General features: G+C 40.0%; 3 protein-coding genes across 3 annotated transcripts; 1 reads left to right on the forward strand and 2 right to left on the reverse strand.

The window, feature by feature from the left end:
* Window positions 1-299: 299 nt before the first annotated feature.
* LOC114697988 (olfactory receptor-like protein OLF3) lies at window positions 300-1,253 on the reverse strand. The gene has a single exon (XM_028876412.1). It carries the CDS (start codon window positions 1,251-1,253, stop codon window positions 300-302), a length of 954 nt encoding a protein of 317 aa, XP_028732245.1.
* Window positions 1,254-11,412: 10,159 nt separating this feature from the next.
* Window positions 11,413-18,989, forward strand: LOC114697966 (heterogeneous nuclear ribonucleoprotein A1-like). The gene is given in 3 exon segments (XM_028876394.2): window positions 11,413-12,085; window positions 12,088-12,370; window positions 18,982-18,989. Coding segments are annotated over 3 exon segments (948 nt in total). The 5' UTR covers window positions 11,413-11,428.
* Window positions 18,990-22,171: 3,182 nt separating this feature from the next.
* LOC114697989 (olfactory receptor-like protein OLF3) lies at window positions 22,172-23,125 on the reverse strand. The gene has a single exon (XM_028876413.1). The coding sequence runs from the start codon at window positions 23,123-23,125 to the stop codon at window positions 22,172-22,174; it is 954 nt and encodes a 317-aa protein (XP_028732246.1).
* Between the last annotated feature and the right edge of the window lie 193 nt (window positions 23,126-23,318).

Below are 23,318 nucleotides of genomic sequence, written 5' to 3' on the forward strand. Positions count from 1 at the left end.
TCAATTTAATGAGCATCCATTTTAAAATATCATGAAGTGAAAACTTGTGGGTTGACTATGCACCGGAATCATAGGACGGGCAAGTGACGACAGCAGTGCTGAACCCCACTGGACACACAGCTGTGACATAAAAATAAACCCACATCCCACAGCCACCACACCCACTCAGCCTCCAGCACAACATCACCAATACATGTTGTTTAGGGCCTTCATTGTTGCCATGGCAATGCCTGTCTTACATGAGTCAGAAGGAGAACATTGAAGATAAGCCATCTTCTCCATCAATGCTCAGGAAGTCATCAACTTGTCAGTTTTGATTTGAACCCAGAGAATTTCCCTAGCAGTTTCTGCCAAGCCCCTTTTACTTCCTTATTCCTTAGACTATAAATCATGGGGTTCAGCATGGGCATCAATACAGCATAAAAAAGAGAAATTAACTTCTCCTGAAGGACAGATGGGTTGGAGTGGGGCTGGATGTAGGTGAAAATGGTGGTACCATAGCATAGTGTTACCACAGTGAGGTGGGAGGCACAAGTGTGGAAGGCTTTCCTCCTTCCATCCGTGGACTGGATTTTTAGAATGGTGGAGATGATCTGGATGTAGGATAAGAGAACCAGGAAGAAAGGTGTCATAAGCAAGACAATGCTAGAAACCATAATCACAATCTCATTGGAGGAAGTGTCTACACATGCCAGTCTGACCACAGCTAAAATTTCACAGGAAATGTGATCAATATACTTATTTGTGCACATGGGCAACTGAAAGGTGATGGAGGTATGCACAAGAGAGTTGATGGAGCCACTGACCCAAGATGTGATGACCAGCCTCATACACAGCCCTGAATGCATGATGACTGAGTACCTCAGAGGGTCACACACTGCCACATAGCGGTCATAGGCCATCACTGCCAGCAGAAGGAACTCAATCCCTCCTAAGCCCAGGGAAAAAAATAACTGGGCTGCACAGCTCAGAAATGGAATTGCTTTGTATGTGGCAAGAAAATGAGCCAGCAGCTGGGGGACTATGCTTGTGGCATAAGACACATCCACAAATGACAGGTTGGTGAGAAAGAAATACATGGGAGTGTGGAGTCGGCTGTCCAGTCTGATTAGAAGAATGATGAGGAAGTTCCCCAGCACTGTTACCAGGTACATCAGCAAGAATAAAACAAAGAGGGAGACTTGAGTGCCCCAGTCTCTGGAAAGACCAAGGAGGATGAATTCATGGACCCACGTCTGGTTGTCCTGTTCCATTAAAAAATGTGATGATTATTAATCTGCACAGAAAGTAAGAAAAAAAAAAAGCACAAGCAATTGAGTAACCATGGAGTTAAAATTACATAACATATGGGACCTGCCAGCTATTTTATCAGTCTCCAGTCCATTCATGAGACTGCAGTTGCATTCTCAATCCCAATATGCTTTTTATAACTGTTTCAGGGAAATAGGCCAATGTCTCAGAGGACTAGTTGGAGCCTTGATTTAAAACAGTACAGCTTCATGCATACTATATTTTTTACCCATTTCCTTTGGTTTTGGGCAAGGAGAACATAAAAATTGGCTGTGATAAGTAAAACAATAAATGTTGTAAAGACCTAATGTTTTAAAACTACCTAAAATATGTCAACTATCTTACTCTTAATGGAATTCAAAAGTCAATTGTCAAACCAATTATTCTGACGAGGCAGGGGTTTGTGGCCAGATCTAGAATCAGAAAACGTTATTTCAGATTTCAATTGTCTTTAGCAGGTATGTCACAATAAGCTTTTGCACACAGAAAAGGCTCATATTCAATAATTCTCAAGTACATGAGCATGGGAAAATACTTGGGTATTATTACTGGTATATTACTGCTGTGCTTTTTATGCTTGTAGCATTCTGACCTCCACCTTGGGAACATAATTAAGTAAATGTGATTTCCTTCCCATGATTTTCATAAAATAGACAAAAAAGTTGACAGCCTTTTAAAGAAATCTTTGGTCTTTTTAATAGGCTTTAGTCTCCCTTGCTGTTTATGGTCTAGAGAGGGGTGTCATGATGACACCCAGTTCTTGGTTTTTTTCTCCTTTTCCCTTAGTTTGGTTAGGGGCCTCTTCTTCAGGTGTCAGTTGAAAGGAAACAAGACAAAACAAAACAAAAGACATGAAAGCTTTGCCATCCAGATCTAAGAGACAGAGGGAAAACAGATGTTTAAGGATTTATCTTCATTGTTCAATAGAATAAGGTAGGAATTCTTTAAATGTCCATTGGAGTGGAAATTCACTTCTAGTTGCCTGTGTTGGGCAAGGGCTTTTCCAGTAAAAGTAGTATGACATGATGCCCCCTGTAAACATTGAACAGAAACAGAGTTTTTCTCTAAAAGACTTCTAAGACAGACATATTTTTATATCTGCAACCAGAATGTGTGAAATGAGGGAAAACCATAGGAAGATACAACAGAAGTAACCAAAGGGAAGAACAGAGGACTTTGCCATTTCTAAAGTCTCTAAGCCTAAAAGAGGAGCACTACCACACTTTGATTCTCTTCCCTGAAGAAGAACAAACCTTAGTAACTGGCTCTAGAAATGCCCAACTCACATCTTCATCTGAGTGTTGCTCATTCTCCCCTTGCACAATTCTCTAATGTCTATGAGATTAGTTTACCATAGTTAGTTGTCTTTAGTTAGCTTTATCATAGAAAGTTGTCACATAGTGCACAACCCAACACAGTTCTGTTACTTTTGCTTTACTTATTACAGCAATTATTATAGAGGGTATTTTTTTGTTTTGTTTTTCAAGACAGGGTTTCTCTGTGTAGCTTTGTGCCTTTCCTGGAACTCACTCTGTAGACCAGGCTGGCCTCGAACTCACAGAGATCTGCCTGGCTCTGCCTCCCGAGTGCTGGGATTAAAGGCGTGTACCACCAGTACCCGGCATGATGGTATGTTTTACAGCAAAGTATATGACTAAATCAAGCTGCCCTTTAGGGAAATACTTTTTTGATATGTTAAATGATTAATATCAAGATTGTTTTTATTGTGAAATTTTTAAAAATAAAATAATGCTAAACAGGATCTTCATAAGGTGAATGACCCAATAGAAGCAGGTACACTGTGAGCACATGTGTAATTTTCTATTGATGGCATGCAACACATTGGATCCAAGGAGAAAATTAAAGCTTTAGATGGCAGATAACAAAATTGCCTAAAGAGTAGAAAATGAGGTATTTGCAGTAAAGATCAGCTTTCTCAGCTAAAATAATGCTGATGTTTCATCCTAGGGAAAAGCATCCACATGTTTCAAACTCTATTAAGCAATTATGGGCCACAGCAAAAAGTAGGACCCTAATGTTTCAACAGCTCTCAAAGATAAAAGTTAGACATTCAGATTTCTCACTCAGGTTTTTGCATGCTACAGTGTGGCTTATTTAAAGATTGAATTTTAACCTGTTTTTTTTTTTTTAAATAAAGTTCAATAGATTATATTGAGCCCATATGTGCTTAAACTTTTGCTATTGCAAATTTTAGCCTTAAAGTAAAATATTGTTTTATACTTATTACATCTTGATAAATCCCCTAACATTCTACAAGATTTTGTTCAGTTTAATACCCATGTTTTAGAACTCTGATTGCTGAAAATACATGTTACCTGAAGAACACAGGGAGAGGGATTCCCACAAGTAGGTTAGAGATAAACTGGTTGTTATCTGAATGTATTTGGCTTTCAATATCCTGCCTCCCTTTTAAGTCTTCCCCCTAATCTTTCATCTATAAGTCAAATAACTTCATGCCAATCTCAATATCAGCACTCTGCACCAAATCAACCTTCCAGCAGGCATGGGATCAGCCTAAGAATTTTCCTTTGTTCTACCCACTTTTAAAACAATACCTTTTGGAATTCAAGACCTTCCTAATGCCAAATCAAATATATGATTAATAGCAACTTCTCAAACTATGATTTGGTGATATTTGCTATTAACATGTAGTACCTGAAATCATGGAGTCACTTAGCTAGTATGTTTTAATTTACTTAAATTTGAACAGTTGATTGCCCAGATGCCTATCTGTCCCCATCTCTACAGAATGCCTGAGAGGAAAAAATACTTCCAAATAAGAATAGAATTTCCAAAAATAAGATACTCCATTACCTTTTCATTTAATACAGCTTCTACATATCTGGGATGAAATCAAAATGATGCATTAGAGAAAATGTGAACCGCTGTTCACTGGGATCGAGATGAGAGGAATGACCCATAGAAATTTGTCCAACATCAGATCCACTTGCTCTGGTGGTGCCACAGTCATCACACCACATGCATATCTGGAGATGACCGCTCACATGGCTGCTCACATTGTTTCCTCACTGCTTCTTTATGGAGGGTACTTGTCCTTACTTCTCTGTAGCCCAATGCTCCCTTATTTGACATTTTTAAGGAAGAGGCAATCAGGATGTAGCACTGAAGAACCATTTCTCTTTGCAAGGATCACCCTTATAGTATCATAAATGCTTTATACCTTTAAGACGATGGTAAATCATTTCAATTCAATTAGATCATTGTGTCAGTGACTTACATTCTCTCCCCTCATGCACAGAGGCAGTAAGGAGAAAATCCTACCAGGTATACACAATATAAAAGGATTTCTGATAATTTTATCCTTCAAAAAATATTTTTAGCCAATGTTCATGTCACTATAAATAAGCACAATGATCAACCTTAGATCAATCTTTAAAAGTTCAAAATCAATAATATTGATCCTCAGTGGTTAGCCCATCAGTGATATGACAGAGATGACCCCCTACAGTTTTTTTTATTGGCTCTGCCCTAATACAAATGGATAAAGTTCCAAAAGTCTTACTCCAAGAAAAAAAAAAAAAACGTTTGGGCATTATCATTTTTTTTGGTGATGTTCCACTGAGTCTGAATCATGTTTGGGCTCCTTTTGGGAATACTCTACAGGCTTAGCTGCCATAAACTGAGTCCTGAATACAGGCACATAGCACATGTTCTACAGGTCATTTTTTCCCATGCTGGCCTAAATAAAGCAGAACCTTACCTTTGTACACTTGATTTATCAGTGGAAATCACCCCTTCCTCCAGAGAAATATTCATGTTCATGTATGTGGCTGTTCAGCTGTTTTCCATACTCATACTGTATTCGTGTGGGCAGGAGAAGTTCCATCATCCTTACATTTGGACACAATGAGAACCCCAGAAAAACTGCAGTGGATGAAAAGCTTTTACACCTGTGAGCACTGATGCCTTTTCTTATTGGTGTCTCATTATCTACTTCATCTCCAGGTTTATTCACTTGGCTTTTCCTATAATCAGATTCTAATTATCAACACACAATCTTTAAATAGTTGCAATCTTGAAATTAACGTTTGGTAATCTGTTTTATTTTGGTTACATTGTGGAAATCCCAATCTTCTTTATTTCTCTTGCCCTATGTATCTAGGATATTCCTTACAGTATTCTGTTCTTGATTCTATAATACTTTCCTACAGCTGATTCAAGGACCAAACCCAACAAGACAGTCAGGGAGTTTCACTCAACTTTTAACTGCAGTCTATGTTTTTCAGGTTTTATGACTTTGATAATCAATTTAATCTTCTTATATTTGAAGTACTTCCTTTGAGAAAAAAGTAAAACCAGTCATCTATACACAGTCAGAGAAATAATTGAGACAAGATACTTTAAAGACATTAAAATGTTATCTTTCCCAGAAATGTAATATACTCCTACTCCATACTCATGAATATCCATGCCTAGGTATATCTTTTATTAAACTAGACTTCGTTCTGTTTTCTTACAAAAAAATGATTCAGGATTCATCATCATGTTTCCACTTTCAATTAATAATACTTTTTCCTCGACCTCTTTCTCCAGTACTAAAGTCTTTAATTAGCAAGCTCATATGGTGGCAATGTCTCTAATCCTCAATCCCCTGGAAAGCTGAGCGGCTTCATTCCTGTAATCCTGGGTGTGAGAAGATCCCAGCATCCATATGTCACACAGTCTTTATGCCCACAGAGATCAGATCACTATTTGTTCTGTCTGTCTATGGGCTCCTGTTTACACCCACCCTCTGTTGACACCTCTATTAAAATTTCCCAAGTAGTAGTCAGTACCTGGTGATATGGACACATCTCCTTCAGTCCAGGATTGTATTGCAAAGGATGATCCCTGTGTTCAGAGTGGTGGACTGTGGAGACATCCCAATTGTCCTGGGCTCCATGACTCTAAAAATTTCCTGGGATTAGTTTACAAAAACCAATGGGAGGAAGCTCACGGGTGATCCCAAGTGGTCTCACACACAACACTAATAAAATGAGACAGAGACTGCCCTGGTGACCTGGAGCCAGCAGAGTCCCTCGGGAGCTTTTTATATTGGTGTATTAATTGCTATCTTCACTTCCAAATCTCAGTGGCTGGGTCACCAGGCTGCCCTTCCTCTCCCTGTGGAAGGCTGTTCTTCGTCCCTCTTACCCAAGCTCTAGTGAATCCTTAGGTCATTCTTAAACAAAACAAAACAAAACAAAAAACAAAACTATGTAAACCAGCTCTGTGACATTTCATCATGCGCTCATAGAGTACAAATACTTTACCCCTCAGTGCCTATGTTCCAAGGCGCTGTGTCTGCTCCTACATCTAAATCAGGTGAAAACAAGAACTGTTCTTCTTTTAGATGCAAGAGGCCTTTGCTCCTTTTCCTACTGTCATGAGTGCTATGCTCTGTTATACTAAGATGCATTCAAGGAGTATAACAAGAGGCTATGACTCTACAAGTATTGGTGGATGGTCAGTCCATGTCTCATTCTACCTGCATCTAGGCCAGAAGTCATCAGCTAAGGAGAACGGTGTGGGGGCTGGAGTGGGGTGGGGCTAACTTTCCCTTGCCCATGCCACTACCTGCACAGCAGTGCTGGGGGCTGATGAGGGGTGGATCCAGATCTCCCAAGAGGAGCAGGACCAGTTCTCCCATAAGGGGTGGGGCCAGCTCTCCTGTTCCCACAGACATTAACATGGCTTCAGGTGGCAGACCGAACCTTGGACATCTGCAAGGGCTTAGGTGGTGACACTGGCCTCAGATATCAGCACAGCTCTTAGCTGTATCAGGACCACTGAGCCACTCATGGCCCTCATCAGCTGCATGGACCACGAGCCTCAACATGGTCTGAGGTGGGTTGCACATGGTGCTCACATCAGCATGGTTCCTGGGGGCAGCAAAGCCCATGGACATCACCACGGCATCAGGCAGCATTACAGACCTCATATGTCAACATGTATTTCAGGCTTCATTGCAGCCTCGGGCAGCAGCATGGACCATCGACACCAACCTGGTCTCCAGTGGCACCACAGACCATGGTGGTCCTTTGAGGAGGTCCATCCAGAAAATGAACCTTTCCTCATCTTGGACCTCCATCATTGCCCAGAACCAGGGGGATCCCACAGCCTGTACATTTATTGTATGTCAAATAATCTATACTCATTGGTGCCACGTTAAATGTAAAATTCCTCCAATTTGCTTACATGGTTGACCACTTAGTATCCAGCTGTTTGGGAAGGTTGTAAAAACCTTTAGAAGGTAAAGCCTTGCTAGAGAAAAATAGGTCCCTAGCCCTCCTTCCTGTCCATTCTGTGTCCTCACTATATATACAGTGGGGCCAGCTGCCTCCTGTTCCTTCTGCTGTGTCTCAATTGCTATGGTGGCTTTTAAACCCTCCTAAACTAGAAACTAAAGCATGTTTTCCCTTACTTTACTTCCTGTCAGGAATTTGGCCACAGCCATGAGGAAAGTAACTAACATGGGAAATCAGTACTGAGGGAGGAAGCTATAGGTATCATAAATTTGACCATGTGGTTCTTATGCCTTTAGAACTGATTTCCATGAAGAACGAGGAGGAGGAGGAGGAAGGGGTATATGGGAGGGTTTGGAGGGAGCAAAAGGAAGGAAGAAATGTAATTAAAATACAATCTCAAAAATAAACAATGATAACAAAAATGTTCTCAAATGCTATAAGTAGAGATTAGTGGGCTATCCTTTGGGGGGATTGGAAGACCAGACTGCCAAGAGAAAGATGAACAGTGAGTGGAGGTTTGGCTCTTGACATTTCCGAGGAGAACAGAAACCTGTTGGGAACTGGGACAGAGGCCATTTGTTTTATACTCTGACACATTATCTGGGCAAATTCTGCCTGTACCCTGAAAACTTGGATAAGGGTGAATTAAAAAATAATTTTTCTGATGGGGGAAATCGTAAGACAAGTTAGTATCCAGGCTGTCCCACAGCTCCTGGCGTTCCTCTTATCCAGGTCTTCAGCGAGAGAACAAGGAGATCAGAAAGATGTACAAAGAGGGGTGGGAAATAGCAATGAGTGAACTGGCGAATGCAGACAAGGAAGATGCAAAGATAGACATTAATGTAATACAAGGAAGACATTTGTATTCCTTAGATCATAATGTAATGTAGACATTTAAAGGAATGTATCCTATCAAAGAGAAACCTCATCCACTGGACTGGGAAAATTGGAACAGTACTCCAGGAAATAATGCCACCCACCCAGGGCTCCATTTTGTGATCATCTAAACTGACTTGAGATAAGAGAGACTGAACTTAGACTGATTCCAGTGTTCTCTACCCAAAAAGAACTGTCAAAGAAGGGGTTTTCAAAGATCTAGCTGTCAAAGAAGACAGAGCCTGCTCTAACTGCTGACCAAGGCAGCTGGATAAATTTTGAGCAGGCATGTAAACTTGGCAGCATCAACCACATGGTACTGGTTTGTAGGTATGGAAGATGTGAAGGTAAGAGAATCATGGAAGCTTGCACCAAGGTTCTAGAGAGCCACTGAAGCCAGGCAATGTGTGGCAGTCCCCAAAAGAGAATTATGTGAAATTGTGAAGGTGAAGTCTAAGTGGAAACAGAGAACCCACAGTGCTAGCGATGACAAGACAATGGGGAAGCTCCTGAGGAAACCTGTAAGCACAGATTGAACCTGAGAAGCTATAGGTAGGCAGCAGACCTAGAAGGTTATGGTTATCTGAGCCCTCCAGAGTTTAGATGACTCTATCATGAGCACTAGATGCCACCCATGGAGATCCAGGATTTGGAGTTTAACCTGCTGGGTTTGGGTCTGTCCTTGTTATACTTCCATCCTCTACTCTCTCCTTTTAATGTGAGTGTTTACTTTATGCCTTTGTATGTTATAAGTGAGTAACTTTCTTTTTTCGGTAAGGGCTCACAACAATTGATACTGCCCTGAGTCTGAGAAGAAACTTGGGGCTTTTGAAGAGTGCTGAAATTGTTGAAGACTGTGTGGACTTCCAGAAGTTGTAGTGAATGCACTTTGCACTATGAGATGATTATGAGCCCTTAAAGGCCAGAGACAAATTGCTGGGGTCTGAATGTGAAATGGCCTTTATAGCTCTGTGTTTGATCCCTCCATTCTTAGCTGGTAGCTCTGTTTTGGACAGTTTGAAATATTTAGGAGGCAGATCTTTGTTGGAGGAGCTGAGCCAATAGGGGCAGGTTTTGAAGTCTCATAGCATGGACATACTTCTTGTCTCTTCTCCACGTCATCACTGCAGATGTGATGTAACACAGCTGCCTCAATTCCCTGCTGCTTGGACACTCTTGTTGTGTCAGACTGCATCCCTTCTTAAACTAAAAACAAAAATAAACTCTTCCTCCATTAAGTTGCTTTTTGTCATATTTGGTCACAACAACAAGAAAACAACCATTGCTCAGAGCAAAGATAGAAACAATAACATTTCCAATCTTATGCAAGCTTGGGATGTCATGATATCTCTGACGAAATTTCTTAAATACTCTAGGCCTTTAGGAGGGAAAGGAGAGGCTCTTCTCATTTATCTTTCTAAACTCCTTTAGAACTGATAAAATTTAATTTTTTTCAAAGCAATCTCCCAAAGGTTGAGAATGTTAGCCTCAGGATATAGATGCCTCAGTCACAACTGTTTTTCTTCACTCATCTATTGACAGAAGAGGCAAAGTCCAAGCTTTCACAGTGTTCTCTAACCTTTTGACATCAAAGTCTAGGAGAAAATCTTCCTTCTTGTTCAACCGCCACAGTTCAACACTGTAAAACATACCCTAAATGGGTCCCTTTTCCATTATTATGCTGATGCCAAGTACTATTTGAGTATTTTGTTTAGAACTTTGCTATAAAAAAATGCTTTTATGATAGAACCGGCATCATTCAACCCAGACTTACTGAAACCCAAACCAAGAAGAAAAGTACTTTAAAGAGTATTTTAAAGGTTTCCAATGGGAAGATAATGGGAGATTTCCTTGAACAATTCACCCTGTCACCATCTTCCATTCACCTTTAAGTGTAATGCTTTATCCTAACATTATCAAATTCACAAATGTTTAGTCTAAAGTCTTCAGTGAGTCTCTTTAGGGTCTGCATGTGAAATGCTCTCCAGGCTCATGTATTGAGCTTCACAATGCATCAGAATGACAATATAATGGACAAGAGGCCTAAATGTGATAAAGTGCAGACATAAATGCTGATGAAGTAAGATCTTAGATTGTAAGGTGAATTGCGAAATGGTCTTATTAATAAAAAAACAAACAAACAAACAAACAAACAAAAAAAAAAACCCAGAGCTAGCTATTGGGGTAAAACCTGAGAGACCAGGGAAGCAGAAAGAAACCAGCCATGTTCTTACCACTAGAAATTCTCAGCCAATAAGAGCCACTTCCTGTGTTCTCACACCTATATCCTCTCAGTGTCTTGCCATCTCACTTCCTTTCCCCATCCAGTTACATTATGGTGATATTTTATTTGTGCTGAAATGTGATTTTATTTGTACGTTAATAATAAATAAAGTTTGCTTGGAGATCAGAGGTCATAGTGAGCCAGAAGCAGAGTCAGGTGGTGGTAGCACACGCCCTTAATCCAATCACATGGCAGGTAGAGTCTCTGTGTGGTCAAGGACACAGCCAAGTGTGGTGACATGAACCTTTAATCCCAGTACCAACCATAGAGACCTGGAGATCTGTATAAGACAGGCAGTGACAAGAAAGTCATGTGGTTGGGTTTAGAGCCAATGAGAAGGCAGAACAGAAAGGCAATAAAAAGACAAGTCATGCTGGGCGGTGGTGGCGCACGCCTTTAATCCCAGCACTCGGGAGACAGAGGCAGGCGGATCTCTGTGAGTTCGAGGCCAGCCTGGTCTACCAAGTGAGTTCCAGGAAAGGGACAAAGCTACACAAAGAAACCCTGTCGAAGAAACACTCCCTCTGGGGAAGCTATTTCTGGTGGTAAGCTAAAGTTAGTCGTGGCTATTGCTCTGATCTCTTTGGCTATTTCTGTATTTGGCTCTGTGTTTCTTACTTACTAAGACTGTTTAGAATTTCATTTACACCTTTCTGCCTGTTGACGCGCCCGGGGAAGCATCGCTGAAGGCTCTAGTTGCCCTGCCGTCATGTCTAAGTCAGAGTCTCCCAAAGAGCCGGAACAGCTGCGGAAGCTCTTCATTGGAGGGCTGAGCTTCGAAACAACCGACGAGAGCCTGGGGAGCCATTTTGAGCAATGGGGAACACTCACGGACTGCGTGGTAATGAGAGATCCAAACACCAAGCGATCCAGGGACTTTGGGTTTGTCACATACGCCACTGTGGAGGAAGTGGATGCCGCTATGAATGCAAGACCACACAAGGTGGATGGAAGAGTTGTGGAACCTAAGAGAGCCGTGTCGAGAGAAGATTCTCAGAGACCGGGTGCCCACTTAACTGTGAAAAAGATCTTTGTTGGCGGTATTAAAGAAGACACTGAAGAACATCACCTGCGAGATTATTTTGAGCAGTATGGAAAGATCGAAGTGATTGAGATCATGACTGACAGAGGCAGTGGAAAAAAGAGAGGGTTTGCTTTTGTCACATTTGATGACCATGACTCTGTGGACAAGATTGTTATTCAGAAATACCATACTGTGAATGGTCACAACTGTGAAGTCAGAAAAGCCCTGTCAAAGCAGGAGATGGCTAGTGCTTCATCCAGCCAAAGAGGTCGAAGTGGTTCCGGAAACTTTGGTGGTGGTCGTGGAGGCGGTTTTGGTGGCAATGACAATTTTGGTCGAGGGGGAACTTCAGTGGTCGTGGTGGCTTCGGTGGCAGCCGTGGTGGTGGTGGATATGGTGGCAGTGGGGATGGCTATAATGAATTTGGTAATGATGGAAGCAATTTTGGAGGTGGTGGAAGCTACAATGATTTTGGCAATTATAACAATCAGTCTTCAAATTTTGGACCAATGAAGGGAGGAAACTTTGGAGGCAGAAGTTCTGGCCCTTATGGTGGTGGTGGCCAGTATTTTGCTAAACCAAGAAACCAAGGTGGCTACGGTGGTTCCAGCAGCAGCAGCAGCAGCAGCAGCAGCAGCAGCAGCAGCAGCAGCAGCAGCAGCTATGGCAGTGGCAGGAGGTTCTAATTACAGCCAGGAAACAAAGCTTAGCAGGAGAGGAGAGCCAGAGAGGTGACAGGGAAGCTACAGGTTACAACAGATTTGTGAACTCAGACAAGCACAGTGGTGGCAGGGTCTAGCTGCTACAAAGAAGACATGTTTTAGACAATACTCATGTGTATGGGCAAAAAACTCCAGGACTGTATTGGTGACTAATTGTATAACAAGTTATTTTAGTTTCTGTTCTGTGGAAAGTGTAAAGCATTCCAACAAAGGGTTTTACTGTAGACCTTTTTTTCACCCATGCTGTTGATTGCTAAATGTAATAGTCTGATCATGACGCTGAATAAATGTGTCCTTTTTTTTTCTATTTTCTTTTTTTTTTCTTTTTAAATGTGCTATGTAAAGTTAGTCTACTCTGAAGCCATCTTGGTAAACTTCCCCACAGTGTGAAGTTAGAATTCCTTCAGGGTAGTGCCAAGTTCCATTTGGAATTTATTTATAATTGCTTGGGTGGAGAAGCCATTGTCTTCAAAAAACCTTGGTGTAGTTAAACTGCCAGTTACTGTTGTGACTTTAATGAGTTTTACCATTAAAAGGGTCATCCAAGCAAAGTCACAGTTTGGTTACAATAAAATGGTTGTTGGCACACCCTATGCAATATCAAAATTGAATAATGGTATCAGATAAAATAACAGATGGGAATGAAGCTTGTGTATCATCCATTATCATGTGTAAATCAATAAACGATTTAATTCTCTTGGAAAAAAAAAGAATTTCATTTACACTATATCACTTCCTGTCTGTCTGTACAGACCTCCAGACCTTCATGGTTAGTGCTGGGATTAAAGGCGTGTGCCACCATGCCTGGCTGTGTTCCCAGTGTGGCTTTGAACTCACAGAGATCCAAATGGATCTCTGCCTCCCGAATGCTAGGATTAAAGGCATGTACTACCATTGCCTGACTTCTACGTTTAATACAGTGCCTGGCTTTTTCTTCTGATCTTCAGATAAGCTTTATTGGGGTGCACAAATAAAATATTGTCACATTAGATTAACCAATTATTTCCCATACAGGACACTAAAATCATGTTCTGAAATTAAAAATTAATAAAATTAATTTTCCCCAAATTAAGACTTCTACTTGATTTTTTTTTTTTTCGAGACAGGGTTTCTCTGTGTAGCTTTGCGCCTTTCCTCGGACTCACTTGGTAGCCCAGGCTGGCCTCGAACTCACAGAGATCCACCTGGCTCTGCCTCCCGAGTGCTGGGATTAAAGGCGTGCGCCACCACCGCCCGGCCTCTACTTGATTTTAAATGCTTTTGAGAGAATGAGAAGATAAACCACAGATGGGATGAAGATATTTGGAAGTCAAGTGGCTTATAAAACATTTATATCCAAAACATCTAGCAAATTCTCAGAACTCAACAGAAGATTTGTTCATAATTGACAAATATTAATGATAACTGAACTATGCTCTATATTAGTAAATAGGCGAAGATAGCAGATTAGTAAAATGGAAAATTACACAGTAATAAAAAGAATAGATGAATATAATACCTAACAACATAAATATATACTAAATGTATTACACAACAAAAAAAACTCAGACTATTATTCAATTGTAATCATGTGTTGTGCCTTAGGTAAATGTGGAGAAATTATAATCTGATCTGTGGTTACTACTATTTGAAGTCCAAAAGGATTAGAAAGATTCAAAATTGTACAAGGGTGTGTTTGAATTGATAGAACTTTTTTGTATCTTAAATATAGTGATGCTCCATGATTGCATATGTTTTTCAAAACTAAGAGAGTTTTGTTTATGTCCTGCCCACGATCTGAGCAGAAGCAATGGATTTAATCCATGTTACAAAGGAGATTTATTAGATTAGCATACACAATTAAGTTTGGGTCATCGAACAATGGCAATTGCAGAATTTGAGAATCATGATAACTACTCATGGTGTTTTAAATGAGATGGCCCTGATAATTTTGGATGTTTAAATGCTTGATCCTCAGTTGGTGGCACTATAGCTTTCTTGGAGGAAGTGTGTCACTGGATGAAGGTTTTAAGAGTTTACAGACTCAAACTATTTCTTTCTCTCCCCTCTTTTTATATTGTTGAAAATAGATTGTTCTCTCATGCAATACATCCCAACCACAGTTTCCTTTCCCTCTACTCCTCCCAGTTACCCCTATCTCCCCTCTCCTGTAGATCCACTCCCCCTCCATTTCCTCTTCAGAAAAGAGCAGACCTCCAAGAGACAACAGCCAAAGAGGACAAAACAAGATACAATAAGACAAGCCAAAGCCCTCATATTGAGTCTGGACAAGGTAAGCCAATAGGAGGAAAAGAGTCCCAAGAGCAGGCATGAGAGTCAGAGATCTGCTCCTACTGTTAGAAGTTCCATAAAACCACCAAGCTAACAGCCATAACGTACAAGGAGGACCCGGTGCTGACCCATGCAGGCCCTGTGCTTGCCATGTCAGTCTCTGTGAGCCCTGCTTAGTTAATTCAGTGGACCATGTTCTTCTGGTGTTCTCCATTCCCTCTGACTCCTACAATCATTCCTCTTCTTCTTTCACTGGGTTCCCCAGTCTCTGAGGGGAGGGACCTGATGGAGACCTTCACTTCAGACTCTCTTTCCACATAATTTCTGGTTATGGGTCCCTGCATCTAATGCTGAGGAAGACTTTCTGATGATGATTAGACAAGGCGTTGATCTATGAGTATAGCAGAATATCATTAGGGACCATTTCACTGATTTTGCTTGTTTGTTTTGCTTTGTCATGCTTTGTTTGCCAGCCATGTTTGCTTCTACCCTACCTCTGAGCTATCCAATCTCTGGTACCTGGCCATTCAGACAGTATAAGGCATGGGTTCCCTCTTGTCATGTGGGCCTCAAGTTAAACCAAGTATTGGTTAGCCACTCCTACAAGTTCTGTGTCTCCATTGCTTCAGCACATCTTGCAGACAGAACAAATTGTATGTCGAGGGATTTGTGTTCAGATTTCTCTTTCATTAGTCTGCAGAGTACCTTCTCACATTCGAGACTAGAATATAGAGGTGAAAGCTCCATGTAGGTACCAGCTCGACCTCTCTGTGTTCAACAAACTCTCTGGATGTTGTTCTGGGCAATTCAAGCTAGCTTTCTCTGTGCCATATTTTCAACCCAGGATCTGAGCTCTCAGATTCCTTCTTCTGTGCCTTTGCTCTGCCATCATTAGCTAGAGTCTGGAACTGTCTGAAACCATACCACAAATAAATTCTTTCTTTTATAACATGCTTTGATCATGATATTTTATCATAGCAGGAGAAAAGAAGCCACTACTCCAGTCCATAAGTCTGGATGTCTGGAGGATTCCTAGAGAGCCATTGGTCTTATGGGAATCTCCATGGTAGACTAATTGATGGACAGGTCATCATTGGGTACTGAGTGAAGAATGGAAGTAGCAGTGCAACAGTGTAACTGCACTTGTCAGCAGGCTGGAAGAGTGGACACACAAAGCCACAGCTTTCCCATTGGATATCCTCAAATCTGGGTCACCAGGAGTTACTGATGCCCACTCTGGGGCACAATGCTCCCTCTTCCCTTAATCTGGGCCATATCTCTTAGTTGAAGCTAGGCCAAAAACTCGCATTACATATATCATTTTCACACGATCTGGAGGGAAGGAAGGGCTCCTGCCGTGCCATGCAGAAGATGGAAGTCATGAGTATTGCTGATATTATCTGAACCCCAACAACAAAGAGGTATTTGGCCTCCAAGGTCCATAGATATTTGTTTCTTTTTTTTTTTTCAGAATGCCTGAGTGAGGCAACATAATAACTGCAATACTGACAAGAAAAATGAAATCCAGTACTGTGTGTCTCTTTTGAGAAAGATTGTGACCACCGATTAAATCCTATGGAGACAAAACTAATAAAATCAAATCCAATAAGCTTCTAGATCTAACTCAAGATACAGGATCTGGAGAATAACACTATACCTTCAGTATCTCTGGGAGGAAATAAAAATTGCACAGGCAATCCAGCTGGGAGAAACTCTGTGATTCTATTGAAAATGTAATTCCAATGTTAAAAGGAAGCAGAGACAAACACTACAGTTTAAAGCACTTTCAGAAATAAAGTAGGTAATTACTGTGCGTGTTCTGTTGAAATTTCCATTTGAACAACTAGAATCTTTGTACATATTGTGCTTTTTAAAAGATAAACTCCAAGTGATATTTTATGGTTAGTAACTATTGAACAAAATTTTATTTTAAAATATTTTTCAGTGTCCAACTTTTTAAAAAGTTATATTTAATGACTTTATTATTTAGGACATGTCTTCTAACCGAACCAACAATTCTTTCTCACTTTCTCTTATGAATGTCTTTCACAAGCACCTAAGAATTAGGAACATCTATCATCTCATTCCAAGAAATTTAATTTCCTGATTCCTATGAGTACTCTAATTTAAACATACATATCTAAAGGTTCTAATCCCTCATCCACATCTGAGAGAGAACAGAATGTTTTCTTCCTGGGTCTAAGTTATCTCACTCAGAATGATTGTTTCAAACTCTATTCATCTACCTAAAAATTTCATTTTTCTTTACAGATTAATTATTCCATTGTATATATTTACCACATTTTCATTATACTTTAATCAGTTATGGGCATTTAAGCTGTTTCCATTTTCTGGTTATTGTGAATAAAACAACAAAGACCATGGAAGAACAAGTACCCTTTAATGGGATATAGAGTCATTTGGATACATGGCCACCAGTAGTATAGCTGGACCATATGGTAGATCTATTTCTATCTTTTTGAAGGACCTTCAAACCTCGTGCTGTGGTGACCCCCAATCATAAAATTATTTTTGTTGCTAAAAATTATTACAGTTGTTTCATAACTGTAATTTTGCTACTGTTATTAATCATAATGTGAATATCTGTGTTTTCCAGTGGTCTTAGGTGACTTCTGTGAAAGGGTCTTTGGCTCCAAAGGGGTCGCAACCTATAAGTTGAGAACCTCTGTATGGTGGTATTTTATTTGTACTGAAATGTGATTTTAATTGTATGCTAATAAATAAAGTTGCCCGAGGGTTAGAGCTATTAGAGCCATAGCAAAACCTGGGCGTTGGTGGTGCATGCCTTTAATCCTAGAACTTAGTAGGCAGAGCTAGGTAGATCTCTGTGTGTTTAAGGATACAGCCAGCATTGGAGAGACACACGCCTTTAATCTCAATACCATAGAAGACTTGGAGGGCTGTTCAGCAGACAGTGACAAGGCAGTCATGTGGTTGGTTTTACAACCAATGAGAAGGCAGAACAGAAAGTCTATATAAAGATTCACAGACAGGAAGTAGCTCTCTTTTGGAGAGGTCTCTTGGCTTAAAAGGCTAGCTGCAGCAAGCGGGTTAGGCTCTTAGCTCTGATCTCTTGACTTCCATCTTTGCATTGGCTCTGTGTTTCTTATTTAATAAGACGGTTAGTTACATCTACACCTCTGTCTAGAGTAAAAAGAATTCTCAAAGACGTTTTAATTTGCATGTCCTTATGGCCAAAGATGCTAAGTATTTAAAGAATATTTCTCAGACCAATAGCAAGGCAGCCAAAAACTCAGCTAGATGAGGGAAGGGCTCATCAAGTCTCATCTGTAGATCAGAAGTTACTGTCCACTGATGGCTCCTGGGAAAGGGGATTGAGTTTTCTTCAGGGATGGGCCCCCTTTCAGAATATTCATGTTTCAGTAGATGGTCCTATACACATGCATATAATGATAGCACTAAGTGGACTTAGTTGGGTTTTTGTTCATTTTTTTAATGTATGAATTTGGGAGGAAGAATTTGTGAGGGAATAAGGTTAGAATTAGAGGGAAGGGATTGAAAGTGGGCTTCATAAAAACACATTATGCATATGTTTGAAAATTTCAAAGAATAAAAATGTAATTCAATTTATGGAGAATAATATATAGAGAAATAAAAGTTCTGAAAAAGACCAAGTAAATGATAAAGTTAAAAATAGAAATTTAACAAATAAAACATGAGACTCCACTAGCCTGTTACAATAGACAAATGCTTCCTGGTTAAGGAAGATTTGGAAGGCCATTCAAATAGACACCTCAAACAAACAGGGGAAAACCAGATCATTGAACATGTAACAAAGATGAGCTGCAAATATTGTTTCTGAAGAATCAATCACAGCATGGAAGATACTGTGCCTTCATGTATCTTCCTCCCTTGTAAGTGATGCATATTTATATATACCTTTTGAGTAGTTTTCTTCTCTCACGTCTCTCCTACACCAGTGTATATAAAGTATGTTCATGGTGTCCAATTTTCAAATTTAATACACAATTGTCAGTCATGATCAGAACATTTTATCATAATAATGAGGTCCATATGAGGATTCCAGTATGGAAGATGGAGTGTTTTACATGAAATATCTTCTACAGAATGTGATTCGACCTTCCTCAATCCCAATACTGCTACCATAGTTCAAATCTCCCTAAGGTTTAAGCAGCCTGACTGAGTACCCCACTTGCTTGAAGCCTTGTCTCTAATCTTTTCTTATATTATTTTGTTTTGCAGATTCATAGTTCAAAACCACAAATTTGTTCAATGAATATTCTTATTAAATTACCAGTTTTTCAAAGCTATGAGAATAACATTGTGCTGGTCAGTTTTATGCAAACTTGACACAAGCTAGAATTAGCTTAGAGGATGAAACCTCAGTTGAGAAAATTCTTCCATAAGATGGGCTATAGGCAGGGCTGTAGGCCTGAGAAAGCCATGAAGAGCAAGCCAGTAAGCAGCACTCCTTCATGGCTTCTGCATTAGCTCCAGATTTCTGCCCTGTTTGAGTTCCTGTCCTCACTGCTTTTGATGATGACTATTTTATTGCTGGTAGCCATGTTGGTGGGCAGCAGGTGGATAATTCTCAGGTAGGCAAGGCTCCCAACACCATAGACCCTGGAATGTCTTTTGTTTCTGCTATGCCTTTGCAGGCTTGCTGTTGCTATCTCTCTCTGATATCTGGCAAGGTTGAATTGTGTGTTAGTAAATTCCCCACTGCCTGTAAGATAATGTGCTTATCTCATGGAAACATCCTGTTCTACTGGGCAATTTTACCTGCCAATTAATTTGAAGATGATTCCCCCCCTAAGCTGTACAGTTTAATTGATAATAATAGCATTAGCTTATACAGAGCTTTGATGAATAAAAGTATATACAAGGATATGTTTGACAACTGAAGACCTGTGAGTTCCACCTTAGGAGCTGCTTTAGATCACAGCTCAGGTTTGTGATTAGGAGAAAAACTGAATTCCCTCGAAGCCAGGCTGGCCTTAATTCTCTCAATACTGAAAAGATACAGTTACAGGTCTTGATGTGCATCATTTTGATGAAACAAAGCCCTTGTAATAACTTCAGGTTAGATCAGATGTTTTGACAGTAGCTTTAAGAAGAAAAACCACAGAAAACAATATAGTGTCCATAAGAAGACATAACTGAGGTTAAAAATCCAAAGTAACCCAACTGTTAAGGTTGGTTGTCGATTAAAGGTGATGATTAATTCCTTGTACCCATTCCTGCCCCCAATCTCCTGATACAAGAAACTGGTGATAGACAGGTATACATCCCAAAGATCTACAGTACAGCCAGCTGATTGTCTTTTATGTACAAAAGTTTAGGTTTGTGATTCCTCTAGGATTCCTTGTAAGATTAACTTTTTAGATAAACAGTCGAATGATTGATTCTCTCTTGGTAGCCTGGTATATGCCCTGTCAGCAAGGGAGCTGTCTATGAAAAGATGCTTTCTGTCTGCTCATGCTCTGTTGATCTGCAATAAGTTTCTTAGACATAAATGTATATGGGATATTGGGATGACTTTGTTCTTAATCGTTTAAGGGAGATTACAAGTAATCATGTACAAGATTACTTGTACTTTGAAGGAATTTAGCAAAATCACTGTATGGGATAGAGATTAGAATGTCATTGGCCCACCAGGATTTTATGAATGTGTGAGTGAAATAAACCCTTTTCTTCCCAAGTTACTTTTAGTCATGGTGTTTCATGACAATAATAGCCTAAACTAAGACAAAAGTTAAAAGACAATTTGGCATCCATGGCCTTGTCAGATATGACAATGTCTATCCAGCTACTTTACCCTCTCTATCTCCTTATTCTTTTATGTACTTCAATTAAGCTTCCTGCCTATTAGGGTGTAAATGCTTACACTATATGTGAAAGTTTGAATTGCTTGTTCCATCTTTAGGTTTCTTGACATCTGAATAACTGGTTCTCATGTTTCTAGTTTCAGCCTGAGACTTCTGCCATCACCATAAGTAGTCTTACTCTTATTTTAAACTGATTATGTGTATCATAGTTGTTCACTGTCTGTGATCCATAGTCTTCATGCATGTTCCTGTAAAAACTGTACCAGATTGAGTATGTTTACAAGAATCACTAACACACTGTAGACATTCTGTGAATGTCAAATAAACTAGCATCAATAGAAAATTAACTGTCATTTACATCTTTAGGGAAACCTTTCTGTCTCTCAAGATTCAGATTATATTATTGTAAAGTTGTAATTCAAACATGAAATTTGCTTCAGATTAAATGGAGCTTCATCTGTATAAAATCTCAGATGCTGTAATAACGTGTTGACAAATGTAACAACTGAAAGTTATTGGTGATAAGGAAGGTGATTCTGGGAATAAAAAGAAATAGAATCCTTCAAGGAAGTAAGAAGACCATCTATGATCACATGCTTCCTATTTGTCTACATCTCTATCCATTATTCAATTACTGTTTTTCTTCTATTTTTGCCTTATTTGGGCTTTTTATCATGATGAACCCACTGAAGGTCAATTGTGAGTGTGAAAGATGAAAGAAAAGATTAATACACAGACATGAAGGTAACATTAACACAGCCAACTGAACTATCTTAATTGCCCAAATCCATCTTTGGTGGAGGAGTCAGCCTTTCTAAGAGTAAGTATGTCTTTGATGGTTTATATTTTATCTCATCATTTGAGTGATTAATGTGTTTCAATAGTTCAGAAGTAGAGAGTGTATTTTTTCAGAGATTGGACAACCTCAAATTCAACACTTACATTGAAATCCCTTGTTTATGTGGTCAAATCAATCCAAATTATTTGAATGCTTTCAATTAGTGCCAGAAACAAAAGCTGACTTGGACAATGATAACTTTATATACTTGGCATCTCCCTAGGGAAAACTTCATTTGATCTTTCTGTACACGGTTAGCTCTAAAAAACAAAAAATTGTTAACGCCAGCAGTGAGGCATGGCATCTGCATGTAGTTAGTCCTGCATAAAGACAGTATAATAATCTTCACAGCTTGCCTTAATGTTGGCCCACTTACAAGCTGTGTTCTTACAGAGACTTTTAGTCTTCAAATGAATCTCTCCAAAGGTGAACATGAATTTTCTCTCAATTGGAATCACAACAAACTGTTGTGAAATGTATAAGCACTTCTGGTTCATGACCTCAAACAAAGGAATAAGTATTTCCAATAATCATGCCATGGAAGTGGAGACAGAGTTAGGAGAATGTTCTATAAAGCATTGTATAACTCAACTGAATATTCTGTTGACACATAACTCAACATAAACACTCAGCCTGTCACATGGCATCACGGGTACATGTTATGCTGTCTACTACTTCCCAGTTGACAAGGCATTGCAGATTCTGCCTGTTATTTATGAGTTGTATAAACATTGAGGAAAGTTCTTTTCTCTATGCACATAAGTCATCAAGTTGCCAGTTTTGATGTGACTCCAGAGAATTTCCCTAAAAGTTTCTGCCATGCCCCCTTCACCTCCTTATTCCTTAGACTGTAAATCATGGGGTTCAGCATCGGTGTCAAAATTGCATAGAACAGAGACATCAACTTCTCTTGAAGGACAGAGGGGCTGGAGTGGGGCTGGATGTAGGTGAAAATAGCCATGCCATAGCACAGGACAACCATAGTAAGGTGAGAGGCACAGGTCTGAAAGGCTTTCCACCTTCCTTCTGTGGACTGTATTTTTAGGATAGTGGAGATGATCTGGATGTAGGATAAGAGAACCAGGAAGAATGGTGTCATAAGCAAGACAATGCTAGAAACCATGATTGCAATCTTATTGGATGAGGTATCCACACAAGCCAATCTGACAACAGCAAGGGTTTCACAGGCTATGTGATCAATATACTTATTTGTGCACATGGGTAGCTGAAAGGTGATGGTGGTATGCACAAGAGAGTTGATGGAGCCACTGACCCAAGATGTGATGACCAGCCTCATACATAGCCCTGAATGCATGATGACTGAGTACCTCAGAGGGTCACACACTGCCACATAGCGGTCATAGGCCATCACTGCCAGCAGAAGGAACTCAATCCCTCCTAAGCTCAGGGAAAAAAATAACTGGGCTGCACAGCTCAGAAATGGAATTGCTTTGTGTGTGGCAAGAAAATGAGCCAGCAGCTGGGGGACTATGCTTGTGGCATAAGACACATCCACAAATGACAGGTTGGTGAGAAAGAAATACATGGGAGTGTGGAGTCGGCTGTCCAGTCTGATTAGAAGAATGATGAGGAAGTTTCCCAGAACTGTCACCAGGTACATCAGCAAGAATAGAACAAAGAGGGAGACTTGAGTGCCCCGGTCTCTGGACAGGCCAATGAGGATGAATTCATGCATCCATGTCTCATTGTCACGTTCCATTAAGAGCTATGATCTGCAAAGAGTATCAGAAATGAAAACACATGGCAATCAAATAACAAACGACTAAGTTTCTGAGAATACATAATGCATGTGATCTACCAGGCTTTTAAAAAAACCTTGTATCATTAGTGGGGCTTAAAAAACGTGCTTAGTTCTAATATGCTTTTTACTATGTTGCAGAGACATAGGCCAG

This window comes from Peromyscus leucopus, chromosome 3 (genome assembly GCF_004664715.2).
Source record: "Peromyscus leucopus breed LL Stock chromosome 3, UCI_PerLeu_2.1, whole genome shotgun sequence".
NCBI lineage: Eukaryota > Metazoa > Chordata > Mammalia > Rodentia > Cricetidae > Peromyscus > Peromyscus leucopus.

Bases quoted from the DNA above. Each gene is read 5' to 3' on its own strand.
- LOC114697988 (XM_028876412.1), bottom strand. From the start codon at position 1,253: ATGGAACAGGACAACCAGACGTGGGTCCATGAATTCATCCTCCTTGGT.
- LOC114697989 (XM_028876413.1), bottom strand. From the start codon at position 23,125: ATGGAACGTGACAATGAGACATGGATGCATGAATTCATCCTCATTGGC.